At 45.6% G+C, this 25,585-nt stretch overlaps 1 protein-coding gene across 2 annotated transcripts in view; it reads left to right on the top strand.

Moving 5' to 3' along the window:
• The window catches only part of CSNK1G1 (casein kinase 1 gamma 1), a 121,177-nt gene that overhangs the window by 79,890 nt on the left and 15,702 nt on the right, over positions 1-25,585 (top strand). Inside the window, exons 6-12 of one of the 2 annotated variants that reach the window (XM_064517675.1) lie at positions 4,594-4,745; positions 12,096-12,330; positions 14,922-15,007; positions 17,223-17,307; positions 19,704-19,852; positions 21,439-21,543; positions 25,027-25,568. In XM_064517675.1, coding sequence (XP_064373745.1) covers positions 4,594-4,745; positions 12,096-12,330; positions 14,922-15,007; positions 17,223-17,307; positions 19,704-19,852; positions 21,439-21,543; positions 25,027-25,080 — 866 coding nt within the window. In that variant the 3' untranslated portion in view covers positions 25,081-25,568. Of the gene's footprint in view, positions 1-4,593; positions 4,746-12,095; positions 12,331-14,921; positions 15,008-17,222; positions 17,308-19,703; positions 19,853-21,438; positions 21,544-25,026; positions 25,569-25,585 lie in introns of those variants that run through there. The other variant, XM_064517674.1, reaches the window with a different exon arrangement.

Here is a 25,585-nt window from a genome sequence, read left to right as displayed (position 1 = left end):
TCGAAGATTTCCCTTGAGCATAGCCTCTGATTAGCGTCTCTCTCGCTGCCATTCGCCATTTCATGACTGGTCCTGGAAATGGCTTTGGACTGCCGGGATGACCTGTACATCTGCTGCCTGGGCTAACATGGCTTGCTGGAATATGCTGAATGTCTGACAAAGTATTAGAGCTGTTACTCATGCCACAAAAAAATGTGGTAGCAAGACAGCACATCTTGAATCAGCCAGGATGCTTCATCTTGCAATGGAAATTTGCCGAAAGGTGTCGTTCCCTGGTGTTAATCCAGTTCAAATGAAGGTCTCTCCAAGAGGGGTGGTCCTGCTCTGAGTTACTCTTCCCTTGCTCGTATTTGGTCTGGCTCTAGCTTTTCTGGGTTAGTCACCCAATCCAACTTACTGCTCGGCCACGAGAGCACGGAGCAGCAGTGGGATGGGCGAGGGTGGGGTGAGGATGGGATGGTCCCTTTTGGTGGCAGCCTGCAGGAGCACTGGATTTTTAGCATCTTGGGAAACCCAAGGCCCAAGTCGTGTGGCTGTGTGGGAACGTGGTGGTAGTGAAGTCTGAGTTTCGGGCTTTGATGTCTGATGTTGCACTCATTCCAGCCACAGTGCTTTAATTTCTGAAACGCCATGCTAGGTTTTCGCTAGGCTCAGCTTGATTTTTTTCCAAGACATTGCACTGCTGAAATAGCAGAATTTGCCTGTGGATTCCAGTACAGTGATCACTGTGTGTTTATTGGATTGATAAACTTTTCACCGGAGCAAGGGTGGAGCAGGGCCTTTTATACATGGTTGAGCCAAACTGCTCGGCTGCATGATTGAAGCAGTTAGGCAAATTCAGATGACTTCTGCTTGCAGTAACTCCAACTGTAATAGGCTACTTTTTCTCCAAAGAAGACTCTGCACACGTCACACATTGCCTTTCTTGCCTTCTTATTTTGGTCTTGTGTTTAAAGCCATGGAGAAATTCCTTGTTTAGATGTTATTCCACTCATTAGTCACACTAACTTGCTCATGGTTTGTGTTTAAAGCATTGAGTTGTACCTTTACATCCTCAGGATGAGACTCTGCTCTGCCCATGGCTTTTCATCCTACACACTTTGAATACAGAACTGCTTATCTAAAAACAATTGTTTCACAGGACAGTGGCTTCATTTAACCTTATCAATATCTGCCAACACAACTGCTTTGCATTAAAAACCTCAAGTTTGACTGCTCAGACAAAGGATACCTTTTCCTCAAACAACCTCTTTTGTTGGAAATGTTCTTCTGAGTGTTTTCAGATCTACTCATGACATTTGCGAAGTCGATGTGGTTCACCATGGAGGTGGACTCAGTGGGACCAGGACACGTTGCTTGCTGCTCAAATGGAACCAAGCTGCATCCTGAATTATGCAGCTGGGCATAAACTAAATTTTACGTAAAATTCCCTAGGCTGTCTCATCTTACTTTACGCACCGTTCATAGAAAGAATTGGTTCTGAGATGCCTGTATCTTAAGTTCCCAGAGGACCACCCTGAAATCATCCAGCCTAATCTGACGGCTTGCATCCTGCGGGCAACAGGCACCCTTAAAATCTGCATCAAGTTTACAGCTTCTGTTTTGAGCTGCGCCGCTTCCTAAAAAGCTGCTTAATGTTGACTTGTGTTTGAGCGAGTGAGGACATATTTACCTTGTGTCCCTTCTGACTGTATTTCGTCCACCAGTCGGGAGCTGGTGGGGGGCTCCGTAATGCTGCCAGAGGTCCCTCGCTTGATGTTTTCACCAGCGTCAAGGCGTCTCTGCTGACCGCAGCACCTTGCTGACTCTCCTCCCTCTCCCTGGCGGGCCGGGTGCCCTTTCCACGCTGTTGCTCTGCTCCCCGGGGGACGGTGAGGTTTTGCCTGGAGTCGGGGAGGAGCCGGGCTGTGCCAGCTCTGCTGGAGGCGCGTTGAGCCACGTCTGCCGGGGGACAGATCCCCCGTTAGCGGTGACGGCAGGGGCCGGCTGCCGAGCTGACTCAAGTGCGGCTTTGCGGGAAACACTCGTTAGTGGTGCCTGTTTGGATCGAGCATGCGTGAGCGATGCACCCGGGGCCTGGCGGGTTCCTCTAAACGCCCTCTGAAGATTAGATATGTTTTATGACATTTGCATTCTAGCAAAGCCAATAGCTCAGTCTTGACTGCAGAGCTGGCAGCATTGCTGCCAACCCCCCCAAGAAACATCAACCCCCCCCAAACTATGCCTGAATCTAATAATCTCTTCCACAAGCTGGCACTTAGGATGCTTTTTGTTAATGTTCTTAGCTACGGCTTTACCTTGCAGCAGTTCCCATCCAGAGCAGAGCCTTTCTGAGGTTTTATCCTGCCGTGGGAGCTGGGAAGGGTACTCCAGGTCTTGCTGAAACACTTTGAGTTGATGGTAAAGGTAACTCAAGGGGTTAGCAACCCTAGAGAGCACTACATAGCTGTGTTGCTCCCTTTCCAATATGAAATCCCAGTCTTTTCCATCTTGCTGTGATTTATCTTCCTGGTTCTTATGTCCAGTAGGGAAATAATTTTAATTGCCAGGATCTCTCTGTAGCAAGGAGGTTATAACTTCACTCCTTTTCCCTTGCTCTGGGAATGGGATTCTCCACCTTCCCTAAGAGCCTGTCTGAAATTGTATTCTCCAGCATCCATTAATTAGCACACTCCTAGCTTGAGTGGTTTCCTTCCTGATTGGCACTTTTCAAGCCCGTTACCGTACTGCAGAAATCATGATATGAGCACTCACTGTATATATATCTTGGATTTATAGCGATCTCATTTTTAAACTTCTCATAGAATATTCCATTAGTCTCTATTTAATAGAGGTGATGAACTCGGCATTAGGAAATTGTAAAAAACCTCTCTGTTTTGGAGCTCTGTCCTTGTGGCTACTTTTTTGGTTGGGCTGGGAATTCCCGTGATACTGTGTAATATCTCATTAGTGCGTCCTGACGGCTGATGCTTACTATGATTCCCCAAGCATGTGATTTAACAAGATTAAACCCATCCTAGGATAATCTTTGTCCAGCTGTATTTCGGTCTTTTTGAGTAATTTACATGAATATACATTCCATAATGTTTAAGCTTTAGTAATCTCAATGCAGTATTTATTGCATTGCTGGCAAGTTGCTGAGTGCCGGCAGGCAGATTAACGAGGCTTTCCTGAATCTAAAGTAGGGCTTAAAGCTGTGACGTTTCTGACACGCTTTAGGCCCTAGTGTTTCTGGTTTCGCTACCTTTGCCCATGTCGGGCCAAGCTGCGTGAGCACGTCACGATGCAGGTGCAAAAAAGTGCAGTGACACGGAGAATTTAATTCTGGTGTTTGATAACTTGGAACTTTTTTGCTACGTTTGGTATTGCTCACACATAAATATATGGGTTTGTATGCATTTACTTAAAATGCACCATGATGTTTGTAATCACTCTCATTTCTGGCCCCATACTACCTAATTTATGGACCTCTACGTGATTTGGTCTTGTGAAAACAGGCCGTGCACGTGGTAGAGCTCCCCGTAGTTAGTCACTAAATTGAATAATGAGACGTCGTACCTTCGTGTATTCAAAGTGAAGGTGTCGATCGGACACAGGGCAAAAACCTATATTTCAAAATGAAAATCCTTCCGTTGAGTTTTGCTTATGAGCCATAGACTGAAAGTACATTGCAAAACAAAGTCTGTCCCGCAGCTTGCCAGTGGTGCCAGGATGCTGAGTGCCTGTACTCGGTGCCGGTTAGAAATATTTGCAGTTACCCTGGCGCCGAATTCTCCCCTGGATTGGCTGATCTGATTTTTCTTTTTAACTCTCAAGAACTGATTCAAGCAGTGCTGCGCAGCTCTGATCAATTCAGTAAGCGGTCAGACACTGCGGCTGATGTTTCCCCCTTTTTTGGTATTTTTCAGAAGTTAATAGACACAAAAAGGTGCTGTCAGCTGAGTATAAATATTGCAAGCTCTTGCTGAGAATATGTTCCTGAGCTGTTAGGTGAGGAAGGGTGGGCTCTGACTCGTACCCGTTGTGTGTCGAGAGTCTCCTGTGTGATTTAGCAAAGTGTTTTACAGATCTGCTTAATGCTTGTGATTGCTTATTTTTGCGTGGTGATGCATCAAAATGTAACTCTTTGCTCTCTTTTGAAGCAGAACTTTTTTTCTCTCTTGTGATGATAATATGCGTAAACTTTGTGTAAGGTTGCGTGTATTATCTTGGTTTAAGAAGCAGCCCTTTCTTGGACATGCCTTGTTTTCTGGAAGGGCTAACATCTTCCTGGCTGCTCAGACGAGTAACCGCCCGTGTTTGGGGTTGCGCTCTGCCTCGTGTTTGGTGCAACACGGGGAACTCCATGTCTGGTTGCGTAAAGTCCCGGTGTTTGTGCTGCCAGTGCCAGAGACACTTTCATGTGGTCGTGATTTGGCCTTCGGTTCATTCACAATACGTGCTGAAACCTATTTGGTGGCTGTGCAAGATCAAACAGAAAGGACACTTGAGAGGTGAAAATTAAGGTGCTGCACAGCGCAAGACCTGCGCCCAGAAGGAAGGGTATTAATGTTGTTCTGCTGACTGATTTCAATTTTTTTCGTATTCTTCCAGCTGAAGGCCTTCCCCAGGTGTATTACTTTGGACCATGTGGAAAGTACAACGCCATGGTACTAGAACTGCTTGGTCCGAGCTTGGAAGATTTGTTTGACCTCTGTGATAGGACGTTCACTTTGAAGACGGTGTTAATGATAGCCATCCAGCTGGTGAGTAACAGAGCTGGCAAGGCTCTGCCAGGCGGCTCCACGATGACGACTTGTATTTATTTATGTCAGTCCTGGTTTAGCTGCAGGGTTGGGTTCCCGCAGTGCAAGATCCAAGGGTGTCTGTTGGTTTGAGGGAGAATCTCCTTCCATCAGATTTGAGGAAAAATTCTTGCTCAAGAAGGAAAGGTCAAATTATGCTCAAAGCAAACTTGCTCCTTGAGTAGCAGACCCAGCAAAGCCTGGATTTTCAGAGATTTGTGCCCTGTGTCCCCTACGGCTCCCTGCCCCGATACCTACCCCAACTCCCTCCCTCTGCTCGGACACCCCACAAAACGTCTCCCTCCTTCCCCGGTCCCCAGGACACACAAGTACAGCACCCTCCCGCACTCCTCCTGGTTGTGCTGGTTTGGTGCTACCAGGGTGCTCATAGACTGAGACCTCTCAAGGTGGTGGGAGCTGAGCTCGCCTCAGCCACAATACTAGCACGGGGTCTTCTGTGCCCAGCCCACTGACCTTCACAGGACTTGTGTGAATTTGAGGTCTCTGCCTTGGTCAAATTTGGTTGAAATTGGCCAGTGGTTTAGAAGACTAACAGTTCTGTGGGCAGCTTTACAGAAGTCTCTTTTTGCCTAAGGAAAGCAAGCCGAAAGCGATAGCTTTGATTTGTGTTTGTGTTCAAACTGAACTACATGCAAACAGGAAATATTAAATATGGTGAGTGAACACCTGCGGTTGGGTAGCGCCAGTCAACTATTATTTCAGTTTGGCTCACTGGTTTTCAATCTGTGGTCTGCTATAGCAGAGTCTCAAAGGGAAAACCAAGGCCACAAATGCAGAAGTTTGAACGACGCTGGCCTGGCGTTAGGTTCCTGAAGCTGTGCTCCCAGTTTTGTGTGGCTTTGAGTGTTCCTTGCTCAGTGGAAAACCAATTTATAGTCTCGTTTTTGAGTAAATCAAGTGGCATGAGACTGCAAAGCTTGGATGTACTTTGTATTTCCTTTTGGTTGTAAAGATGCACTCCAGAAATAGTCTTACCATTTGTTGCAGCTTTTCAGTAAGTACTTAAATAACTCATAGTCTCTCATAAACAGTGGGAACAGAAAACCCATGTAGATACACATTTAGGTGCATGTGTATAATATAGGGCAAAACTGGGTTGTAAGAACTCCAGTCAGTGAATTTGACAGACTTATATCTCCTACTGTTGTGTTACTACATTTCCTGATACTGGTAGGAATAATTTCGTTCCAGGAAGACCTCTGGGGAGATTAAGACTGACACAGCGCCCTAGGGTTGCAGCTGGGCTCTAGCTGGAGGGTCTTCACCAGCACCAGCTGCTGGTGAGCTGGCAGGCCAGTCAAAGTCACAAGATCCAGACAGTGATACCTATTTGGAAAACAGATGCTTAGCTGTTCCCGGCTTGCCAGGTAGTGGGTGGTGTATGGAGACAGCAAAGGCAATTGCAAATGGAGTTGATATTCTCTATAGGCAGTGCTTCTCTTCTTTACATGAGGAGATGTTTTAGGACCTTGCCAGTCTTTTCGGGAAGAATAAATGAGATATTAGCTTGAAGCATATGCATTTAGAGAGACAGATTTAGCATCTTTAGCTTTGCCCCATCTCCGCCCCTGGGAAGTTTCCCGGGAAAAGGGCTCAGCTGGCCCTCTGCAGCCCGTTTTGCAAAGGGCTTGGCTCTTCCTGCACAGCTGGAATGAGAACCCTTTGCTAAAACCACAAGGCTTTGAGGGAAGCTGTCTTGGATTTATCTTATTTCCTGCACTGAATCATTAGTTACTCTGCCACACTCCGGTACATGAGACTCATATAAGAAGAAAAGTTGAACTGTCAGATTCAATTGTATTATCTCCATAAAGTGTGTTTTGCTGTCGTTTTTGACCAGCCAAGCCTGCTTAAGCTGCTGTAATTCTCATCTCAGATGTGAGGAGGCATAAAACTTGGCTGCCAGGCTTCGGTGTGTCGCACGAGCAGTGGTGTTCTCCTCTGCTGCTTGAGATGCCTGTTAACGAAGTCAGTATCTGGGGAGACTCCCAAAAATGTGAGGGGCAATATAGCGCTTCACAGAGCGGTGCTGCTCCGGTTGCCAAAAAGGAGGCAGATTTATTTTTTAGCCCAGGAAGACCAACCAAAGGTAAAGCAATGCCATTTGTCTAGGAGGCCGCTTGCAGAAGCGATGCAGCATGTGGTGCTGGCAGCTCCCAGATGGCCCCGATGCTGGGAGTCGCCTTTGCATTGCCTCTCCTGCCTCGGGCTCGATCCCCTCCCCGGAGGGGGAGGACGGCGAGATCTGCTGCAAGTGTTTCGGTGCACGTGGAGCGGCAACGCCGGCAGCAGAGCTGGAGAAAGGGAGCGGGCCGTTCTTCCCTGTGCTGGTTTTCAGCAATAAAGGCGTGCTGCTCCTGAGCTAGTGGGACATAGTCAGTGTGTGCTCCTTGTGGTGGTGCTTGATTTACTTTTTTTGTGTGTCAGGGGGTCAATTTTTACCCAGACATCCCTAAAAGATGTTTTTTTTAAAAGCATGCACGCTTGGCTGTTTTTATTTAGCTTGATAGGTAGCAGCCCCTCAAGACTGAGGTGGACCCTTGAACTCTGCAGATGTTAGAAGAGAGAAAAGCCATCTAGGATAAACATATATGGGTTTTTAAAGCAGTGTAGCTTGTGTTTATGGGAGAATTTAAACATGCAGTTTTCCCTCCCTGGCTGAGGGAGATGGAGCCTTGATGATGATGAATCTTCGAGGAAGAGGGAGAACCCATTTTGGAGTATCTTCAAATTAGATGACACAGTAAGAAAGTCTGTCTCAGTGGGAGGATGAGACATGCAGGCTTCAGGTTTGTCACTAGACTTGCATGTTTTTCTGGTAAGCATGTGTTGTGCTCAGAGCTGTGGCACTCGATTATCAAATACAGCCTGGTAGAATCAGACGTGCTCTTTTTCTTAGTCTAATGCGGTGTTTCGCGCTTCTTGTATACCTCTGGGCAAAAGCCTATGTAGAAGCAGTCTTCTGCCTTTTTTCTTCCCCAGCAGAAATCTTTCAGCTCTGTTGCTCCTATAGCTCGTGCATCTCTGATGCTTTGTATTGCTCTGTTAAGAGCATCAGCCTGGAATTGCTTCCTCCATCCTCCGTGTGCAGCTGGAACAGATCGGGTGTCTAATGTCCCTAAACTAAGAAAAAGCTTGGAAATCAAAAATGTGTTCGCTAATGCCAGTCCCCAAAGCCAATAAATCGCTACAAATATTACAGCTTTACGGAGCTGACTCAGTGATTGGGTTGAGGAAAACGCTTTTTATTCCATCTTCCCCATTTTCACTCTGGGCCAGGTCCAACGTGTGTGATGCTCTGCTGACAGCTCAAGTTTATCATGAACACTGTCATTTCCACCCTCGCTGCAAGTGCTTGTTGTCGAAGCCAGTCGAGTTCAAGGCCTCTTGTGTCAGGCGCTGTGCAAATACTTGGTCTCTGGCTGCAATCTAGACCAAGTTGCGGTGAAAAGTCTGAGTTGGGAGTCAGACCTGTGACCATTTTGTGCAAGAGCCACAAAAACAACCTTTAAATGGGGAGAATTTTTAATCCCTGCTCATCTGATCTGCATTCAGGCAGGTGACTTGTGGGAGAAGGGTTCAGGTTTATCAGAGGTGCCTGGAGACAGGATTGCCAGCAAGTTCAGATCCTTAAGAGTTGCCCTTTTGGAGAAAAGGCTTGGTTTATTGCAGTTGTTTCCTTGACAGGAGGGGGTGGAAAAAAAGCATGGGTTTCCTTAGCATCTCATTAAATGTCATAAATGCCCTGCGATTTCTCAACCAGCGCTAGACTCTCCTTTGCCTTTTCTGCAGGCAGTAGACTGTTCCTTTCCAAATCCGGCCCTGTTTTCCTTAGGAGGGAAGGCTGAAAAGGATGAGCAACAGTGTTCCTGCTGTGTGCCAGGACGTGCTCTCCCCCTCGCCTCCCCGGGCGTTCTCCTGACATCCAAAATTGAGATCTGTGGCTCTGAAGATGAACCCCTGAGTAACTCAGACAGCCATGGCCGTGGAAATCGTGCTTTAATTCTCAAGTAGAATCTCCCATGCACTGTTAGGGTTCCTGTGCCCTATGATAAAATGCCTTAATCTGTTCTTATTATTGTTCAAATGACAGAGCGGGTGTTAACACTGCTTCACAGTCACTGTTTTCCAGCATAGGAATCGTTCCAACAGCTAGCGCAAGCTCCTCATAGCGTATGCAGAGGAATTAATGTGCAGACAGAAGAGCCCCTGGTTCGAGCACCCGTCTCTTGGCACCCGTGCCTTTGCACGCAGGGCGTCTCTGCAGTGGGAACGCAGACCTGTCTTACCTTCCGCCCTGACCTCTCCTCCTCCAGCTGCGTGATGGGTGCGAGCCAGGCTGAGGGTCGTGCCGCACTGCTTTCCTGGAGCCGGTTGTTTCTTTTCAGGCAGCAGGGCTGGAAGGGAGATGCAGCACCCGTCGTCGCCAGGTCCCCTTCACTGGCAGCGCTGGGAGACATAAGCAGGGCAAGCGTCCTGTCAGGCTGAGTAAAGCAGGGAGGCTACTTCAGGGGAACATCTCTCTGACTTGGAGAGCCGCTGTCAGCTGTTGCCAGCTGCGCGCAGTGTTCAGGCAGCAGATCGGGTAGTATCCAGCCACGTGGAAGTAAAGAAAAAGGAATATGAAAGAACCGGCAGCAAACAAGGCAGGTAAATATCTCCAAATGCCGCTGGAGCGTGGTGCTTCATCTGACGTCTTAGCTCTCCAGACTCTGTGTTGCCTTGGCCAATGGGACTTGCCATGAGTTTGTAAGAAAAAACTATGCTTTTTTCACAGATGTGTAATTGCTGTTGGCAATTACACGTCTGTGTAATTGTCAAATAAGCCAGTCAGGCTTTGTTTGGAAGCTTGTTACGTATGGAGAGGCTAGGAAATCCTTTGTTCCAGTGTGAAGGGTTGCATCTTAACTCGCATTGCCTCCCGACATACCTGTTGTCTTCCAATGTGCTGATGTGTCACGTAGGTGATTCAATGCGTGACAAACGGCCAAAGTGCACAGCATCTGTTCTGTTCTGCTTCAGCCTATAATTGATTAGAAATCATGGCTGTTAGCCGTGAAACCCATTTTCTCAATGCGTTAAAATAAATCACTACTTAAAATGAGAGGGGAGGGGAATTGCAGCACGTGCTGTTAACGTCTTTGAAGAAGAGCCTTAGAGCAGTCTTATTTGCCAGCCCTGAGGCAGCTGAGGTCCATTTTTTCCTGTCTCCTGCCCTCCCTGCTTAGCACTTCTTGTTTTTAAGGAGAGCTGTCCCCTCCTGCCCTTTAGCTTTTTCCAAGTGGTGGAAATGCAGCAGGGATGAATAGTATATACAAGCCTGATCACTAGCCTTATTTTTCCCTCGTGATGTTTGTCTAGGGCAAATCTGAGGTTTTCCTTAAAAATAAGATGTCTACTAAACCTGTGGGAGCAGGACGGAGTAATCCCAAATATTGTTGCAGGGATGAGGCTCTGATTTCACTGTCTCCAGAATTAAAGAGCCTCGTTTGTTTTGTCTGGGCAAACATACTTAGGTATGCTGAAATGGCACTCCGGCTGCTAGACCTGGGCGCGCGGAGCTTTTAACCAGGCACGGCTCCAAGAGCTGTAAAGAAAGAGAGACCTGGATTTGACAGCTGAGTATGTGTCTGGATTCAGAGTGAGAAACCAAACAGCAGTCGGGGTCTCTCAGCCGAACAGAGCTCATGGTCGAAGTAAGCTGTACAGGTTGAAGGACTGATGCTGGATTGATGTAATCTCGGCAGCTGCTCCGCTTGGGGATCAGCTACTTTAATATGGTGTCACCCGCTAGTGGTCCAGAAGCACGTATGGTCCCCGCTGCCCAGCTCCAGGAGGTGTGGAGCCGTACAGCCTGTACTGCCTGCGCTAAACTGCTCGGGAACCAGCGATGCCCCCGCGGGGAGCTCCCTGGGGAGACGACCAGCCTGTGCTGATAACCTCAGACCCTGACGTCCATTTGCCATTTTGTAGGAGGGAGCTTGAGGTCTCACATGGTTCTGAGCACCCACACTTGGAGTAGAGACAGCACGTATGAAATACCGGAGGCTGGAGTTAGGTTTATGCCGCTGCGGGAAGCAGTGCAGAGCTGCAAGGGCGTGAAACCCTCATTTGTGTGGAGGGCAACTTGCTTTCCTTCCAACATGCTCTTCCTCAGAAAATCTCTGCTCCATCGTCCTCTACAATGGTGCAGCAGTAACCTGTATGGATAGAAACTCATTGATATAAAATCTGGAGTCTGTGAGGGCTTTTCTATAGTTTTTATAATGTTAAAAGCCTGAATGCAGATGGGTAGATTTAATAGCCTTTCTAAAGAAGCTTCTTGCCAAAAAAAGGTTTCCTACAGCATGTAGGGCAGCCATGGACCTAGACAGCCATAAATGGGAATCGACATATTTTAAATTAAAACATAAAAAGCAAATAAAAAGGTAATGAAGTAAATGAAATTGTTAATTACTTTCAGTTGGAATCATCTAAAAAAGTAATAACATGAGTGAGAACTTCTTGCGGACTTACTCTAACTTCACTGGCAGCATGTTTGTTTTCAAAAATAATATAAACATTGAGCATCTGAATAAGGTGCGTTGTTAGGGGGGAAATGGCCATTCATCACCTCAGAGGTGTGGTTCCTGCCCTTTTACTTCCCTTCCCAGTTGTAGCTTCAGAATAAAGTTGGTCAAAGTCTGAAAAATATTCCTACTATTTCTAGTTGACAACTGATGATCTTAATTATTACTTTTCATCAGTATTGAGGACCGCAGGCTTCCGCCTGCCCAAAATCCCCCTCCATGAAGAATCTGGCATGTCTAAGACAACATATGGGTTGAGGGAGGAAGGTGGTAAGACACAGAGCAACAAGGGAAGGCTGTGGGCAAGGGAAGAGCTCTTGGTAACCGGTTTAGTATGTTTAAAATCAATACAAAAAGGCTGCTGCAATTCTCCGTGGAATCCTTCCAAGAACTGTGCTCTGTTGGTAACATTTCAAAAACAGCCTTTCCATATTTCTTTCAGATAAAGCGAGGGAGCACAGTGTGGTAGATGGAGAAAGGGGGGATGACAAATTCCTCTTCCAGCTCTGTATCGGGGCATGTGACCCAGCTCAGATTGCAACTTCTGCCTCGGTTTGCTCCATCTGTTACTGCATTTCTTATAGAATATCTGAAGAGTTAGTCAGCGCTGAGCAGTTCCAGGAGACTTTGTGATGGACTAGCGAAACCTTGCTGCATCGTTAGCCAGGGGCGTGAAATAGGCGGTCAGTTTGTGAATAACGTTTCCCTCGTAATTTTGCAGATATCTCGAATGGAATATGTGCATTCAAAGAACCTCATCTACCGAGATGTCAAGCCAGAGAACTTCCTTATTGGCCGGCAAGGCAATAAGAAAGAGCACGTCATTCACATCATAGACTTTGGACTGGCGAAGGAGTACATTGATCCTGAAACCAAAAAACACATACCTTACAGGGAACACAAGAGCTTAACTGGAACAGCAAGATACATGTCCATCAACACTCATCTCGGCAAAGGTCTGTTTGATTGATGCGAGCTTGCTGTGCTTTGTGCTGCAGAGCTCGGACTGTAGGTTGGCTTATAGCAGTCTAGTGCCCTTCAAGCTCCTTGTAAAGTGTTCAGTGTGGTGACGCCATCCACGGTTGTGCGGATTTATTTTTATTAGGAACTAAACAACTAACAGCAACCCTGTGATAAAAGGCAAGCAGGCGAGCAATAATTGCTATACTAAATGGTGACCAAATAGATTTTTCTAGCACAGCTCTGTGCACCGGTACGTTCCAGTTTCGAGTGTTACAGCTGAATGTTCCCTGACCTGATAATTGATAGGAGAAAGTGATAAACGGTTTTCTTTAATGATTTAACTAATTTTAACCCTGTCCTCCATCTCCTCCCCTCACTGCCTTGCAACCCTCTTTCATGCTAGAAAATTACATTTCTGTGGCTAAAAGGCAAAAAACCTTATTAAATGTTTATATTCACTTAAAGTCGTAAGAGTAGTAAGATAGGGAATATTCTTTGTGTAGCCTCCCAGCGATAAGACCAAGGGTGCCGCTGGCTTTCAGGTCTCTTAGAAGGCGAGAGCCTTCTTTGGGGAGTAAGAAGGGAGGGACCCAATGTATATTTCTGGAAAACCTTATGAAGAGTCATGAAGGGGTGGAGGAAAGGAAAAGCTGCAGTGGGAACAGGTCTTTAAAAAGGCTTGGAAGGTGCTGGCGATGTGCTCGGCGGGGTGGGAACACCCAGCGGGCACCGCACTGCCACCCCCGCTGGTGAGTAACCTGTACGTTCCCCGCTGGAGAACCACAGACATGACTGTGTGGGCATGTTTCCTTCAACGGGGATGACAGTCCTCATTTCAGCAGGTGGGAAGATGAAGATGATCACCTTCATCGAACTCTACTGTGTGCGTTCTTTACGGCCCTTTCCCTGCAGGCTTTGTAGCTCTGGTGACTTGCTCAGGAAGAGAGCTTGTTTTGGGTGGGTGCCGTGTCCAGCGTGGAGAAGTGTGGTCCCTGGTGTAGCGAGGGCACAGGACCAAGGTGCATTTGAGTAGGGAAAGTTGAGTTCTGCCCTGAGTTCTCCCATAGTGCTGGTGCTTTGCTAGTGAGGCCAGTCCAGGTGTAGTTGGCCCCTTCGCTATAAAAAGGCAGGTGCCCAGCAAAGACTGTTGTTCCTCTATCGCTGTCGCTGGCTTTCTGCTAGCAGATTCATCTGCCCTCTCCATTTCAGGACTGAACAAAGTAAAGGAGTTTGATTATAATTTTTCTGAAGGACAAGTGCTCTCAACTCTCTTCCTGAGAAGTTCATCTACATCATTGCACTAAATTACCAAGTTCATCCTCTTTTTTACAGCTGTATCACTGCAACATGCAGGAGCTGTCATCTTAATTCCCTTCTGTTGAGTGTTCTCTACCTCCAGACTGTTTTGAGAGTTGCATTTGTTGCTAATTTTGAAGGAGAGTCATGCTGTGCAAAAACACTGCCTTTTTCTCCTCTTGCAAATTATGCAGCATCAGGGACAGCTCTCACCCAGTTTGTTTTGGCATGTGGGCTGCGCGACTAGATTCGCTCTGTATTGTGGGTTCTAAATACGTTATCTGCCTGCAGGTGGAGATTTGGACGGGAGAAATAGTGCCAAATCGGTCTCCAAGCTCGTTTAGCCCAAGTCTGTTCCTTCCTGGGAAACGGGTTGGAGCTGCAGCGTTCTGATGTTCTCTGTAAATGTTTTTCTGAAATGTGAGAGGAAGCCAGAGATAGTAAAATACTGCTTCTGGGGTCCCTGTGCTGTTAAGGAATTGTTAAGACTGCTTGTGTAATGGTCATTCAGCAAGCAGCGGTTTCACCGTGTGCCAGGGCAGCTTTGAGTGAAAACGGAAATGTACGGTGCACCCGGGCACAGCGGCAAACCCGTGCTGTGCCCCAGATTCGTTGCCCCCTCTTGCGTGGTCCCTCAGCTTTTTTGATAGTGTGGGCTACATTTTGGTGGATTATTTTAAGGATACTTTTCTGTTGGCTTGAGAGTAGGCCCCCTTTTTTTTTCCGCATTCATAATCATAACATCTGCCTGGCAACAGCAGCAAGTGTTTTACAAGGAAAAGCAGTGCTAAAAGGATCTATTTTTAATCTGTTCCGCTGTGATGAGCTACAGAAGCAACTGGAAAAGGGTTGGCATGATGCAACGTGGTAGTTCCCAGCAGCTGGCTGCAAGTGTGGCTCCTGCCTGTTCCTGTGTGTTTCAGAGGAAATAATATAATCCAGCACAACATCACCGTTGTACCATTGGTACTGGCAGTCCTGAGAACAACTGGGGAACTGCTCTACTCCTATGCTATTAATACTTCCGTCTCTTGCAACGTCTACCTAATGCTGGGCAGTACCTCTTGAATCTACTTATAGTTCCTATATTGCCACATGTCCGCTAGCTGATCTTTTATTTATGCATTTTATGTTTGTAGTAGCCAGTTTTAGGTATTTTTGCACAAGGTCTGAGCTACAGCCAGCAAAATAACTTTCCTGTAATAACTTTATCTTGGAAATAAGTCTGGCTACTGATTGGACCCGTTTCCGCTGCGGCAGCAATAATTTGTGACCTCTTATGTTTTAGAGCAAAGTCGTCGAGACGATTTGGAGGCCCTTGGCCATATGTTTATGTATTTCCTCCGAGGCAGCCTGCCCTGGCAAGGATTGAAGGTAGGTGTGAGTTTTAGATTTTGCCCTTTGAAACTTTTCATTCTTGGTCTCTGCCCAAATGTGAATCTGATGAGGGAAAGTTTACAAAATCCAAACAGAAGATGTTCTCTCCTTTGTGTCCTTAAGCCTAACAACAAGAGTTAGCTTTGCCTACGGAAAAGATTTTAGGTAGAAGTATGTTACCTGTCACTTCAAGTTACTGTTGGCTTAGCTACATCGGTGTAACTGGAAAGAAGACCCAGCTCCAGGATACAGCAGAGGCAGATGGACGACTAGGGCAGGGACTGCAACGCGAGTGCCGTTGAGCTGTTGGGGCAGCTTAGCTGCGAGGTGAACCTGCCCTGTGCTGGAGCGTGACTGGAAGGCAACGGTTGTTTATGCAATTCCAGTTATGGCACACAATTCCCCAGCTGCATCTGTGAGCGTGTTTATAATGGGAGCAGCTTGGTGGTTTTAGATGTGCAGATGGACTTTAGCTTGAAAAAATGTTTATCTGGTGGAAGTAGTAAGCTTGGCTTCCCTCCAGACACACTGGACATTCAGTGCTTAATTCTGGGTTAGAAGTTTATGAAATGTCCCGCACAATGGGGAGGACTGTGAGCAACTGAGTTACAGCAACTGAAGCTAACATCCGTCAACTGAATTAACTAGTAGTAAGTCGTGTGCTGGCTCTGAGCCTGCTAGAAGTTGCATCTGCGCTTCTCCATCACTTTCCTGATGATTAGCTACTGTGTTCACCTCTGGAATTGCGGCAAGCAAAGCCATTGAATATGCTCAGGTTAGGAGGTGGTTTCTGAATGAAGACAGTAGCTCCTGTTAGACCTGTTGGGACTCTTGGAAAAAGTAGACAAGCTTTGGGGCTGGCAGGCTCTTCAGCAGAGTGCTGCTGTGGCCAGTGACAGCAGTTTGCATGACCTAACTTGTTAATCTGCTTTGTCACGGCTATCCAGAGTTAGCCCCACTTAAGCCTGATCAGATATATACCAAAAATGTTGGTGACAATTCATAAAAGCACAGAAGGGCTTTTTTCAAGCATGAAAACGATTTTGAAAGAAATTAGAATCTCTCCTACTTTAAGTTCACATCCTAAAGTAACTGCCTGAGCGAGTGTTGTTCTGTTACATATTCTCTTTCTGGTTTAGTTGAATTCCTCTGTTTTAAATTAATACTGTAAAGTATTGTAAAAAAAATTCCAGGTTTTAGCAAGCCTCTACAAAATTTCCTCAGATCGGTGGTGAACTTAGTAAGAATTAGTTGGCTGTCCCTTGAAGTCCTGCATTTCTTACCTCCAGAACAAACACGAACTATTCAGCTTGATCTAGATTATGGTATTTTCACTCTTCCAGGCTTCTTCTGCTTCCACCCTTGGTCTATCCTGTCAGCACTAAAGTCTTGAGGAAACATCTTATAATGCCTATGCTGCTTGCAGGTCTAACTGGAATAATCTGAAACAGAGGCAATAAAACCCTGTTCTTGAGATACCGTTTGGAGCAGAGTTCTCTTCTTCAGAAGGGATTTAAGTTGGAAATGTGTAACTGAAAATTGCTTCATTTTTCTTGATGGCCAGCTGTTTATTCAGTGTTGTCTAGGTGGTAGACACTTTGGGAGTGAAAGGGCAGGTTCATTTTACAGTAGCAGAGGATTCAGGAGAAGTGTGACTCTGATGTAGACTGGTTACTTGACTGTGTGGTGGCTGCATTCTATTATATGCAGTAGAGCAAAAACTCAACATGCCCAAATTGCAGTCACAGTTTATCTAATTTTACAGTTGCTTACAAAGGTGCAGTGGTTGGCTGATGACTCTAATCCTAGGAACTCTTCTGTAGTAGTGTCAGAATACTGATGTGCAATCATAATAAATGCAGCTTCATTTTCTTGCCCCATGAAAGCTTCCTCTACACCCTTCACGCCTGTGCTGGAAAGATAGCCGTGTAAAACACTAACATGTATACTTCCTTTCAAATATTGAAGATGTTTTGAGTGTGTTGCTGGATATTCTTTGCTGATAGCATGTAAAATGTATAGTGAGAATTGCAACAGGGTAACACAGTATTCCTAGTAATATAGTCTAAGATGCAGTATAGTTACAAGTAACATCATTTGATACCACCCAGAATCAGTATTAAATACCTTTTTTTTCTTCCCATACAGCATGGCATTTATCTCATGGTTGAACTCCTTCTCCACGATTGTGTTCTGTTTTTGTTCCCTGCAGGCTGACACCTTAAAAGAGAGGTATCAGAAGATCGGGGACACAAAGAGAAACACTCCGGTTGAAGTTCTCTGTGAGAACTTTCCAGGTAAGTCCTGATGGGATCATTGCAGTCCAGCGTAACTGTTGGAGACTGAATATACCCTGCTAAATATGACTGTTCTGAGCTCATCTGGCAGAACATATTTGGATGATACATATCTGTTACGTTGTTCCTGTAGCTGGCAAACATCTGGAGCTGCCGCTATGTATTAGCAGGGCCCGAGAGCCTGTGACCGTAGCTTATGATAAGCATAACTCTTCTCACTGAGGAGGATGAACATTGCTCAAGTGCCTCATGTTCCCACTTTTCTTCTTGACTTCCTTCCAAAAGAGTGCCTTGCTGTTTTTTCCCCTCTCAAGTGACCGTGCTGGATCTATTGAGTTCATTCTTTTTCAACTGGAACATTTCACAGATGTTAAAATTTTAGGTGGCCAGCTTAGAAGATGCGAGGATGTGTCTGTCACTGAATTCCACCTTCCGAGAATGATTTTAAGGAGTACGTTATTAAAGATGTGCTTATAGCTGAACCTGACACCTTTTCTGCAGTTAAACAAAAGTCCACCCTGGAGCTAGGAGAGCAGAGCATGAAGTTAAAGCCCTCCTCAGGCACCACGTGGCCTTCACAGAGTGGGTCTTGGTGTTCTGTCTAGGAAGTGGGCATCCTGACCTCAGGGAGAGCACCCAGGTTCCCGTAATCACAGAAGTAAGTCAACACAAGTAAGGTCGGAGCAACAACAGGTCTGTTGTCCCATAACAGCCCCGCTTTTGTAGGAACCATTCTGTCTGTTGGCTCTTTCCCAGCGCGAGGAGCAGCAGGCCTGGAAGTGGATGTTGTTCACTCAAGGCGCGCTAATTCCCCAGATGTATTTGCATCCAAAATCCACCTAGTTTGAAGCAGAACAGGACAGCTATCCTGTTGTTGAATGGCTGTTCTCATCTTTTGCTCTCTTTTGCGTTTCTTCCTTTCCCCAGTCCTCCTTCCTCAGAGCTCTGTCATCTGTGCGGGCCTGGGCTGAAGGGAGATGAAGAAGTTGTTTCTTTTCCTTGCTGGCTGAAACCTGTTGGTCTTCCACCTTTGAGAGATAACAGCGTGAAGGGGGAATTACCTTTCCTCTTTTCCTTTTTCTTTTCTCTCTTTTTTTTCCTTCCTCAGTGTGACATGCAAACTGTGAGCCATTGGAAAAGTCCAGTATCACTAAGCAATGCTGTCCTTACTTTTGTCAGTTAAAGGCAAAACCCATGCTGATGTGTCATTTTTACTGCAGTACACAGACTCGCACCTCCTACTGAGCTCAAACATAACGTAAGTCCCGCCTTGGCAAAGATATGAGCCAAGGGAGAGCTGGAAAGGGGCAGGAAATGGACTTGTTCTCAGCTCATCAGCTTAACAACGAACACTGTTACGTGTTCATGTTTGAGCCTCACCTTCAAAGCCTTGCTTTGAGTATACAAGTGAAGTAGTGCCACTGGGCAGGCTGAGAGATCACTCTGAATTTGGATTTTGTTGCATTGCTTTAGCTCAGCTTTCAGGCAGAGCTTTAGTTTGCATAACATAAGCGAACAGTGCGTTTGCTTCCTGGCAGGAGGTGTTCTCTCGCAGTGCTCCATGCAGCCGGGCCCCAGCTGCCGCAGGAGCTCTGGGGTGCCACGGCCACGCACACCAAGAACCTCTCCTGCTTTCCTTCTCCAGCTGGCTATAGAGCTGTAGGCTTGTGTTTGTCCACAGAATTCAGATGAAATCGCTGTGGCTGTTTGAAGTGTCTGTGAGAGCAGGCACATGCATCAGCATCCTGTTGGCAGGTTCAGTGGGTTGGCATTTATTGTACAGTGTGTTTCAGTGTTTGTGTTTATACAACTGGCCTTGGAACTCAGGTTCGAGGTGGAGCAGACGTGGAACTTCCCGCTTTGTTTGAGAAGCGTTTGAATTATCAGCGTTGTGGGCCATTATTAAAACCAGTGCATTTTAAAGAAAAGCCATAGGCAACACTGGCAGCCCAGACAGTTCTCTGTGTGGTGCTCGATGATACAGCACAGGCCTTGTTTTATAGCAACTCAGAAGATTCAGAATAAAAGCAGACTATTCTTAGACTTTGGGCAGTGCAGAAGGGCTCTAGAGAGCTCAGTGAGATTCATGTAGCAATAAAAGACTGTCAGGTAGGTCACTTAGAAGGGTAAAGACTTGTTGGATATCCTCAGCTTACGTAAATCTGCATGGCTCAGCTGAAGTTAGTGGAGCCTGGACAATTCACATCACTGGGGGACCTGGCCCCTGGTCCAACTTCAAGCACTAGATAGCCAGTCTTGCCTGTTGCTGTGGGAAGGCCTATTTGGAGTTGTTTGAAAAGCTAAATGTTTCCAGTGTGAAGCTAAATTTTTCCAGAGTGTGTCATTTGTGCCTTACACTGAACTGATGCTGCTTCTTTTTTCCCCTTTTCCAACAGAGGAGATGGCCACGTACCTCCGCTATGTTCGGCGATTAGACTTCTTTGAGAGACCAGACTATGATTACTTGCGAACCATCTTCACAGAGCTGTTTGAAAAGAAAGGCTACACCTTTGACTATGCCTATGACTGGGTTGGCAGGCCAATTGTAAGTTGTTCTTGCGAAAACGCAGCGCCTTGCCTTCCACATCCTGCTTCCCAGCCACCTAGCTCTTTGTTTGCTCCTAACAATCCCGTTTAATGCCAGCGAGCTCAGGGTCAGATCATTCACTTCTGTTATCTAGCTAACGTGGGCTCTTCATTAGTGAGATGTCCTGATGTTGTGTTCAAGGGGTTCTCGCGGTGCCTTGATGTTTCCCTAAGTGGCAGAAGGCCCCTTCTCACCTCTTTGAACTTGCTCTGGTGGGGCACTCAAACCTTCTTTTGCCACCTGTGACAGTGAACATGATGAGATTTAACTTTCTCTCATCTAGCACAGGATTTGAGACCTTTATAATCAATATCTAAAGACATCATTTTACAACAGGAGAGCATACTTGCTACCTCCGCACTGAATGGCGGAAGATCCCTATAATGGTCGCGTTCTCATACAGAAGTACAGGAGATCTTAGCGAGGCTCTGAAGGATGCTCGGCAAACAGTAACAGCAAACCCATTCTGAGCTCAAATGATCCTGGTGCTTACCCTACTCCAGAGGCTCTGCCAGCTATAAATAAAGTGCATGGCAAGGAAACCTGGGAGTATCCAAGCTCCATTTAGCAGTTCCGTGACACTAGATGGAACATGTGATCTTGATGTGTTGCTGCTGTTGTCAAAAGCCATTTATATTCAAGAAGACCTTGGCCAAGAGAGCTGTCATGGGGAAATCTGAGAGAGACGTCTAAATCTCTTCTGCTGGCTGCCTGTGTGATTTGTGTCCATGGTGCCCAGCCTGTCACTTGTGTTTTGTGTTGTTCTGATGATAGCCTTCATGCTAATAGCCCATCACTACGCACCAGCAATGGCAAAGGGATCTCTAAATAATTGTCACTGGTGCCAGGCCAAATGTCTTCAATGCTAAACTTGGTACGGTTGCCGATGATTTGGTATTCGAGCTATACATAGCATTACCAATGTTTACTTTGCCCGAAACAGTTCATTTTAATAAGTAATCATTCCCTTTGCAAATCATGATTTTTCTGCTCATTCTTGTTTAATTACAAAGGCAATTGATAAAAAGCCTGTTGTAAGACAAGCTTGCAATTGCTGACAACTGCAGTGGTTGCTATGGAGATTTTGATGTTGTGAGCAGAGATTATGACTTAGGTGAGAATATAGCAGATGAAGCTTCAATTTTAGCACGTCCTGTTTCTATGCAAGTGTAGTTTTTAAAAGTAGGAAGACAATGAGATGAGGAAAAGAAGTCTGTGTATTTGCAGTTGCAGTCGTCTTATTTGAGACACGCTAAAGTGTGATCTGACAATGATACCACATTCTTAACTGTATTCTTTTAAATTCAGCTTTCTACAAGATGTGAGGTGCTGGTGTCCGGCAACCCATCAAATCACGAGGTTTCTGTAGCACTTGCTGTAATTATCCTAGGTTGCTGTTAGTACCTTTGAGCAGTGTTTTGGTTGTGTTCCTGTATTTTTTGCACGATGTGAACTAAGCTGACCAGTTACGTTTGTGCATGCGTGTGTTGAGAGAGTGGCATCTCGGACCTTGGCTTCAACGTAACAAACACCTTATTTTCCAGCCTACTCCAGTGGGATCTGTTCACATAGATTCTGGGACATCTGCAGTAACAAGAGACAGCCACGTACATAGGGATCGACCATCGCAGCAGGCCCACCGCAATCAGGTGTGTTGCTCCCCATTGCTCAGGCACTATTGCATCGTTTAGTGCCTCTCTCCATTCCTCTCGGTCTGGAGAACTAGAAACCCTGTGCCGAAGGCTATGCCTTAGAGGCAGCCGGGGCTGATGCTTGCCTTATGATGGCAAGCCTTGCTCCCTGTTTAATTTAGGAAGGTTACGACTTGAGGGGAATTTTGTTGAAACAACGAATTGCTGAAATACTGTATCTGCCAGTGGATTCCTCAGGATTGTGAACCAAAGGGAGCTGGTCGTTCTTTTGTAGTTGGCAGGTAAACTATTTAACTTAACTATCCAGCCTAGTCACACGATATGACTTACCTGGCCAACAATCTTTTTTTGGCTGCTTTTACTCCTAGCACATGGGCTGTGGAGTAGACCAACAGTTCTGGCTGTGGCAGCCTGCTCCCAGTTGCCACCTTCCATGGACCTCGCAGCCGTAATGAGGATGTGCTTGTCCTCTGTACGCACAGTATATCCAGCACAGGGTGTCAAGTTCACTTCCCGAGTGTCCGTTGTGAGCAAATCACGCAGCATAAAGCGTTGCCAGTGTAGGGTCCTTTGGGGAGGCTGGGCATCATGGTCTGGATGAACTGCTAGTTTCTGAATTTCTCCGTTTTTTCCTGTCTAGTTGTAATATTTTGTTGGTGTTGAGAGTTTGGATTTTCTGTATTAACAGAACTGATCAGAAGTTCAGTAGATCTCCAACTGCTGGCTCCTAGTTAGAGCTGTTGGTGCTCTTACTTTCCAGTGAGTGGTTCTGGGCTCGCTCTGCTCCTCTAACTGCTGTGTGCCGTTCTAGCACCTTGTCTGCTGTCTCCATTCTCACACGAGCTTGGTTTTGTGGTTGCAGAATCAAGTGTGAGATGTAATAACCTGTCTGGGCTCAGCTTTCCTTGTTCCACGCAGCTGGGCTCGGAATGGTAGAGCAGCTAATATAGACTAGAATAGATCCAAAGCCGTCAGCTACAATCAGAATGAATATCCCTCATTAGATGTGTTGCTTGTAGGAAGCTGGATTGTCTGAAGCTTGTGCGCAGTACTGTATTTATGCATGCTTATTAGTGTGGACTAGTATGTGAGTACTATTAAAATAATCTGCTTTAATATATCGCCTGATTAATGCATTAACCCCTTTTCGGGTGGCAGTTTCTGGTTGTCTGCTCCTGACAACAGACCTTAATGCTATGTACATACGAGGCTTCTTGTTTTCCTTTAACTGACAGTGATGCCTGGCTTCATTTTCAAGCATGTTAGTTCACAAGTTACAGTACACAGCAGAAAAAAATGTTACTCAGACAGCTTCAGTCCTTGTTCTTCTGAGCCTCTCAGATAATCTTGATGCTATATTGCATGGCAACTTTTACAATTTTTTTTAACCTGAATATTATTTAGGATGCTGAATTATTTAATATTCCCAATATGCACTGAAAATCAGTTTCTTCTTGCAAAGGCATAAATAGTTCTCTTGCAAGAGTTCTTCCTTTTAAATGTGCAAACTATTTCTATGCAGAAAAAAGTAGAAAAAGTAAACTTCTAGGGTAGTGGATGGAGGTACAGGTTTGGGTCAAGCGATCACCTTGATCTCCAGAGTTAATTGCTTTATTTCTGTTCCCTAGTATAATAATCACAGACTCTCTTTTATAATATTTGGTTTCCCAGTAAAGACACTGACACAAGAATGATCTACTTTCTGTAGCCTTTTCCTTTAGTAAATGAGGATACTATCTAGCAAAGATTGGTGAGCCCTGTCCTCCATCTCTTCAGATGCTAGTCTTGTCCTGTCATTTGGTAACTAGCAGGAAGGTGCTGAGAGTTAACAGGAACTCGATGTTCTCAGATTCACGGACATCACTTGCTCAGAGCCACTGTTTGGGTTGCTTTTCAGGCTGCTCCGCTCAAACCTGCGAATGAGCAGGTGTCGAATGAGCGTGTCCTACCAGTTGCTTTAGGCTTCGCTACGTCCTCTCCTGCCGGCCTAACACAGACCTGCCTGTTTGTCCTGTGCGTCCCGGTCTTAGGAAGCAGGTGCATTCCTTCGGCTGACCAGTTATGTTTAGCTATGCTGAGATACTTAGTGGTCTTAGGAAGGTGAACGCTGGCTGCGTTATCTCCTCAGTGCTGGGTGACTTATAAGAAGCTTAGCATGCAAGTGCAAGGTGGATTTTCTGATAAAACAGATCAAATGTGTATAGTTCTTCCCACAGAGAGAGGGTGCAGGAGAACGAAGCATGTACAGGCGAGTGTCAGGGACGACCTGCATGGTGATGTGAGGCATAGCAGAATCCCTACAGAAACAGCCAGTGGGGCAGGGAGCAGCATCCCTGCTGGGATTGATCAGGACCTTCCGTATGGCTCACTGCAACGAGTAACTCCAAACCTAAAACCAGTTCAAAGGAAAGATAAATCTTCTAGTCTTAAAACATCTGAGAGTTCAGTCTCTTGGGTTTAGACTTACCAATACATATTCCAGATGAATTCTGCCAACAATTCATTGAATTAAGAATTGCTGTTTTTATGTGGTGAAAGAGGCATTGAGGTGTAATATGACTCTGTGATCTATAAAAAGCTCCATCCTGGTTTTCCGTGAAGCAGGAAGCATTGCATGTGAAAAACTTACCTTTTATTGTGGGGACCGACATATCTGATACCACAGGAGAAGGTTTCTCAGACTGTCCAAGATTCAAAAGTCAAGCCAACAGCCTCCTGGCTTCAGATACGTACTCGGATGGGTACCTTCTGTTCCAGTAGAGACTGTGCAAGCTCAAAAGGTTAGCCTGGATTGCCTCCTCCTCCCAGTGAAAAAACTGTGAGTGGAAACCACACGATTTGGTTGAGTGAGCTGAGCTGCATAGATCTCATTGTCAAATGGCCAAAAGTAAATGCAGCTCTTTGCAAGGACAAGAGCTGACCACCGCTCTATGGCTGGTTTTGGTGGTCATGCTCCTGTGCTTCTATACTTGGGTATCATTCAACATATTGCAAAAACCTTTGAGGCATTTTGATTACTCGAGGCGCGTTGCTCTAGCAGAGTATTCCCTCTACTATTCTGTTCTTAAAGCAGCTTTGCTGAGAAGCAAAATTCATTCGTAAAAGGGTGTTCAGCAGAAGTGTGTTTCCTTGTATTTTATAGCTAGTTCTTATCTCAGAAAAAGTACATTAGCTTTGGGCAGAAGGAACATGAATTTTGGCAAAAAGCTGGGAAGTGTGACAAGTTGTTAGATGTAGTTTTTATCTGCTTTCCTAAAACCTGTTTCAGGGTCTCTGCTTCCTAGCTGAATGAATTACTCCATGAAAAGCGCAAAAGGGACATTCCGTATAGATAAATTCAGGGTTTTTTTTCCCCATGCATAGCATATTTGTTTTTGCATTCAATATATTGTTCTAATAATTGCATTGTATAAAGTTTGCATCTATTTTGGATGAAGAAGAAACTATTACAGCAAGTTCATCTACTGTGCTTTTTTCCAGCAAAACAAAACCAGGAAAAAAAAACCCACACCAACCCTCACTCCAGTCAAGTAGGTGTGGTAGATGTTTCCTTCTGCACTGTACAGATGAACCAGTGTGTGGCACTGGCTTTTGGTGAAATAAAATGTGGCTCTGTTTTATGTTGCAAATTTGAGCCAAAAATACGTATCTTAGGGAAGTCAAATTGTGTATCCAATCGTGCTGCCATGTGAAGAGCTCCGATGTGTGACCTGACAGATCTGGTTAAACATGTTGTTGGTATGTTTGTTTCTATGCTGAAAAATGTGGAAATGAAGCCGTGTAGTGAAATAACTTCCTGAATAGATATGAGCTTTCTCTCCATTCATCAAATAGAGGAGAAGAAATCTACTCCTGCAGTGGATTGCTGCAGACACCACTAAAATGAAGTATAAGGTGCATTTGGTAAAGCAACATTTTACCCTAGCTAAATGTTTAAATGCCTTGCTTTTTGCAAAAAAACTAACTCACTAACAAACATGCTTTCATTTCTTCACCTGACTCACCTTGTGCCCTCTCTTCTCTCTCTCTCATGCTTCCG

The sequence above is a fragment of the Dromaius novaehollandiae genome, chromosome 10 (genome assembly GCF_036370855.1).
Source record: "Dromaius novaehollandiae isolate bDroNov1 chromosome 10, bDroNov1.hap1, whole genome shotgun sequence".
In the NCBI taxonomy this organism is placed as follows: Eukaryota; Metazoa; Chordata; class Aves; order Casuariiformes; family Dromaiidae; genus Dromaius; species Dromaius novaehollandiae.
This window is presented reverse-complemented; position numbering and strand designations above follow the sequence as displayed.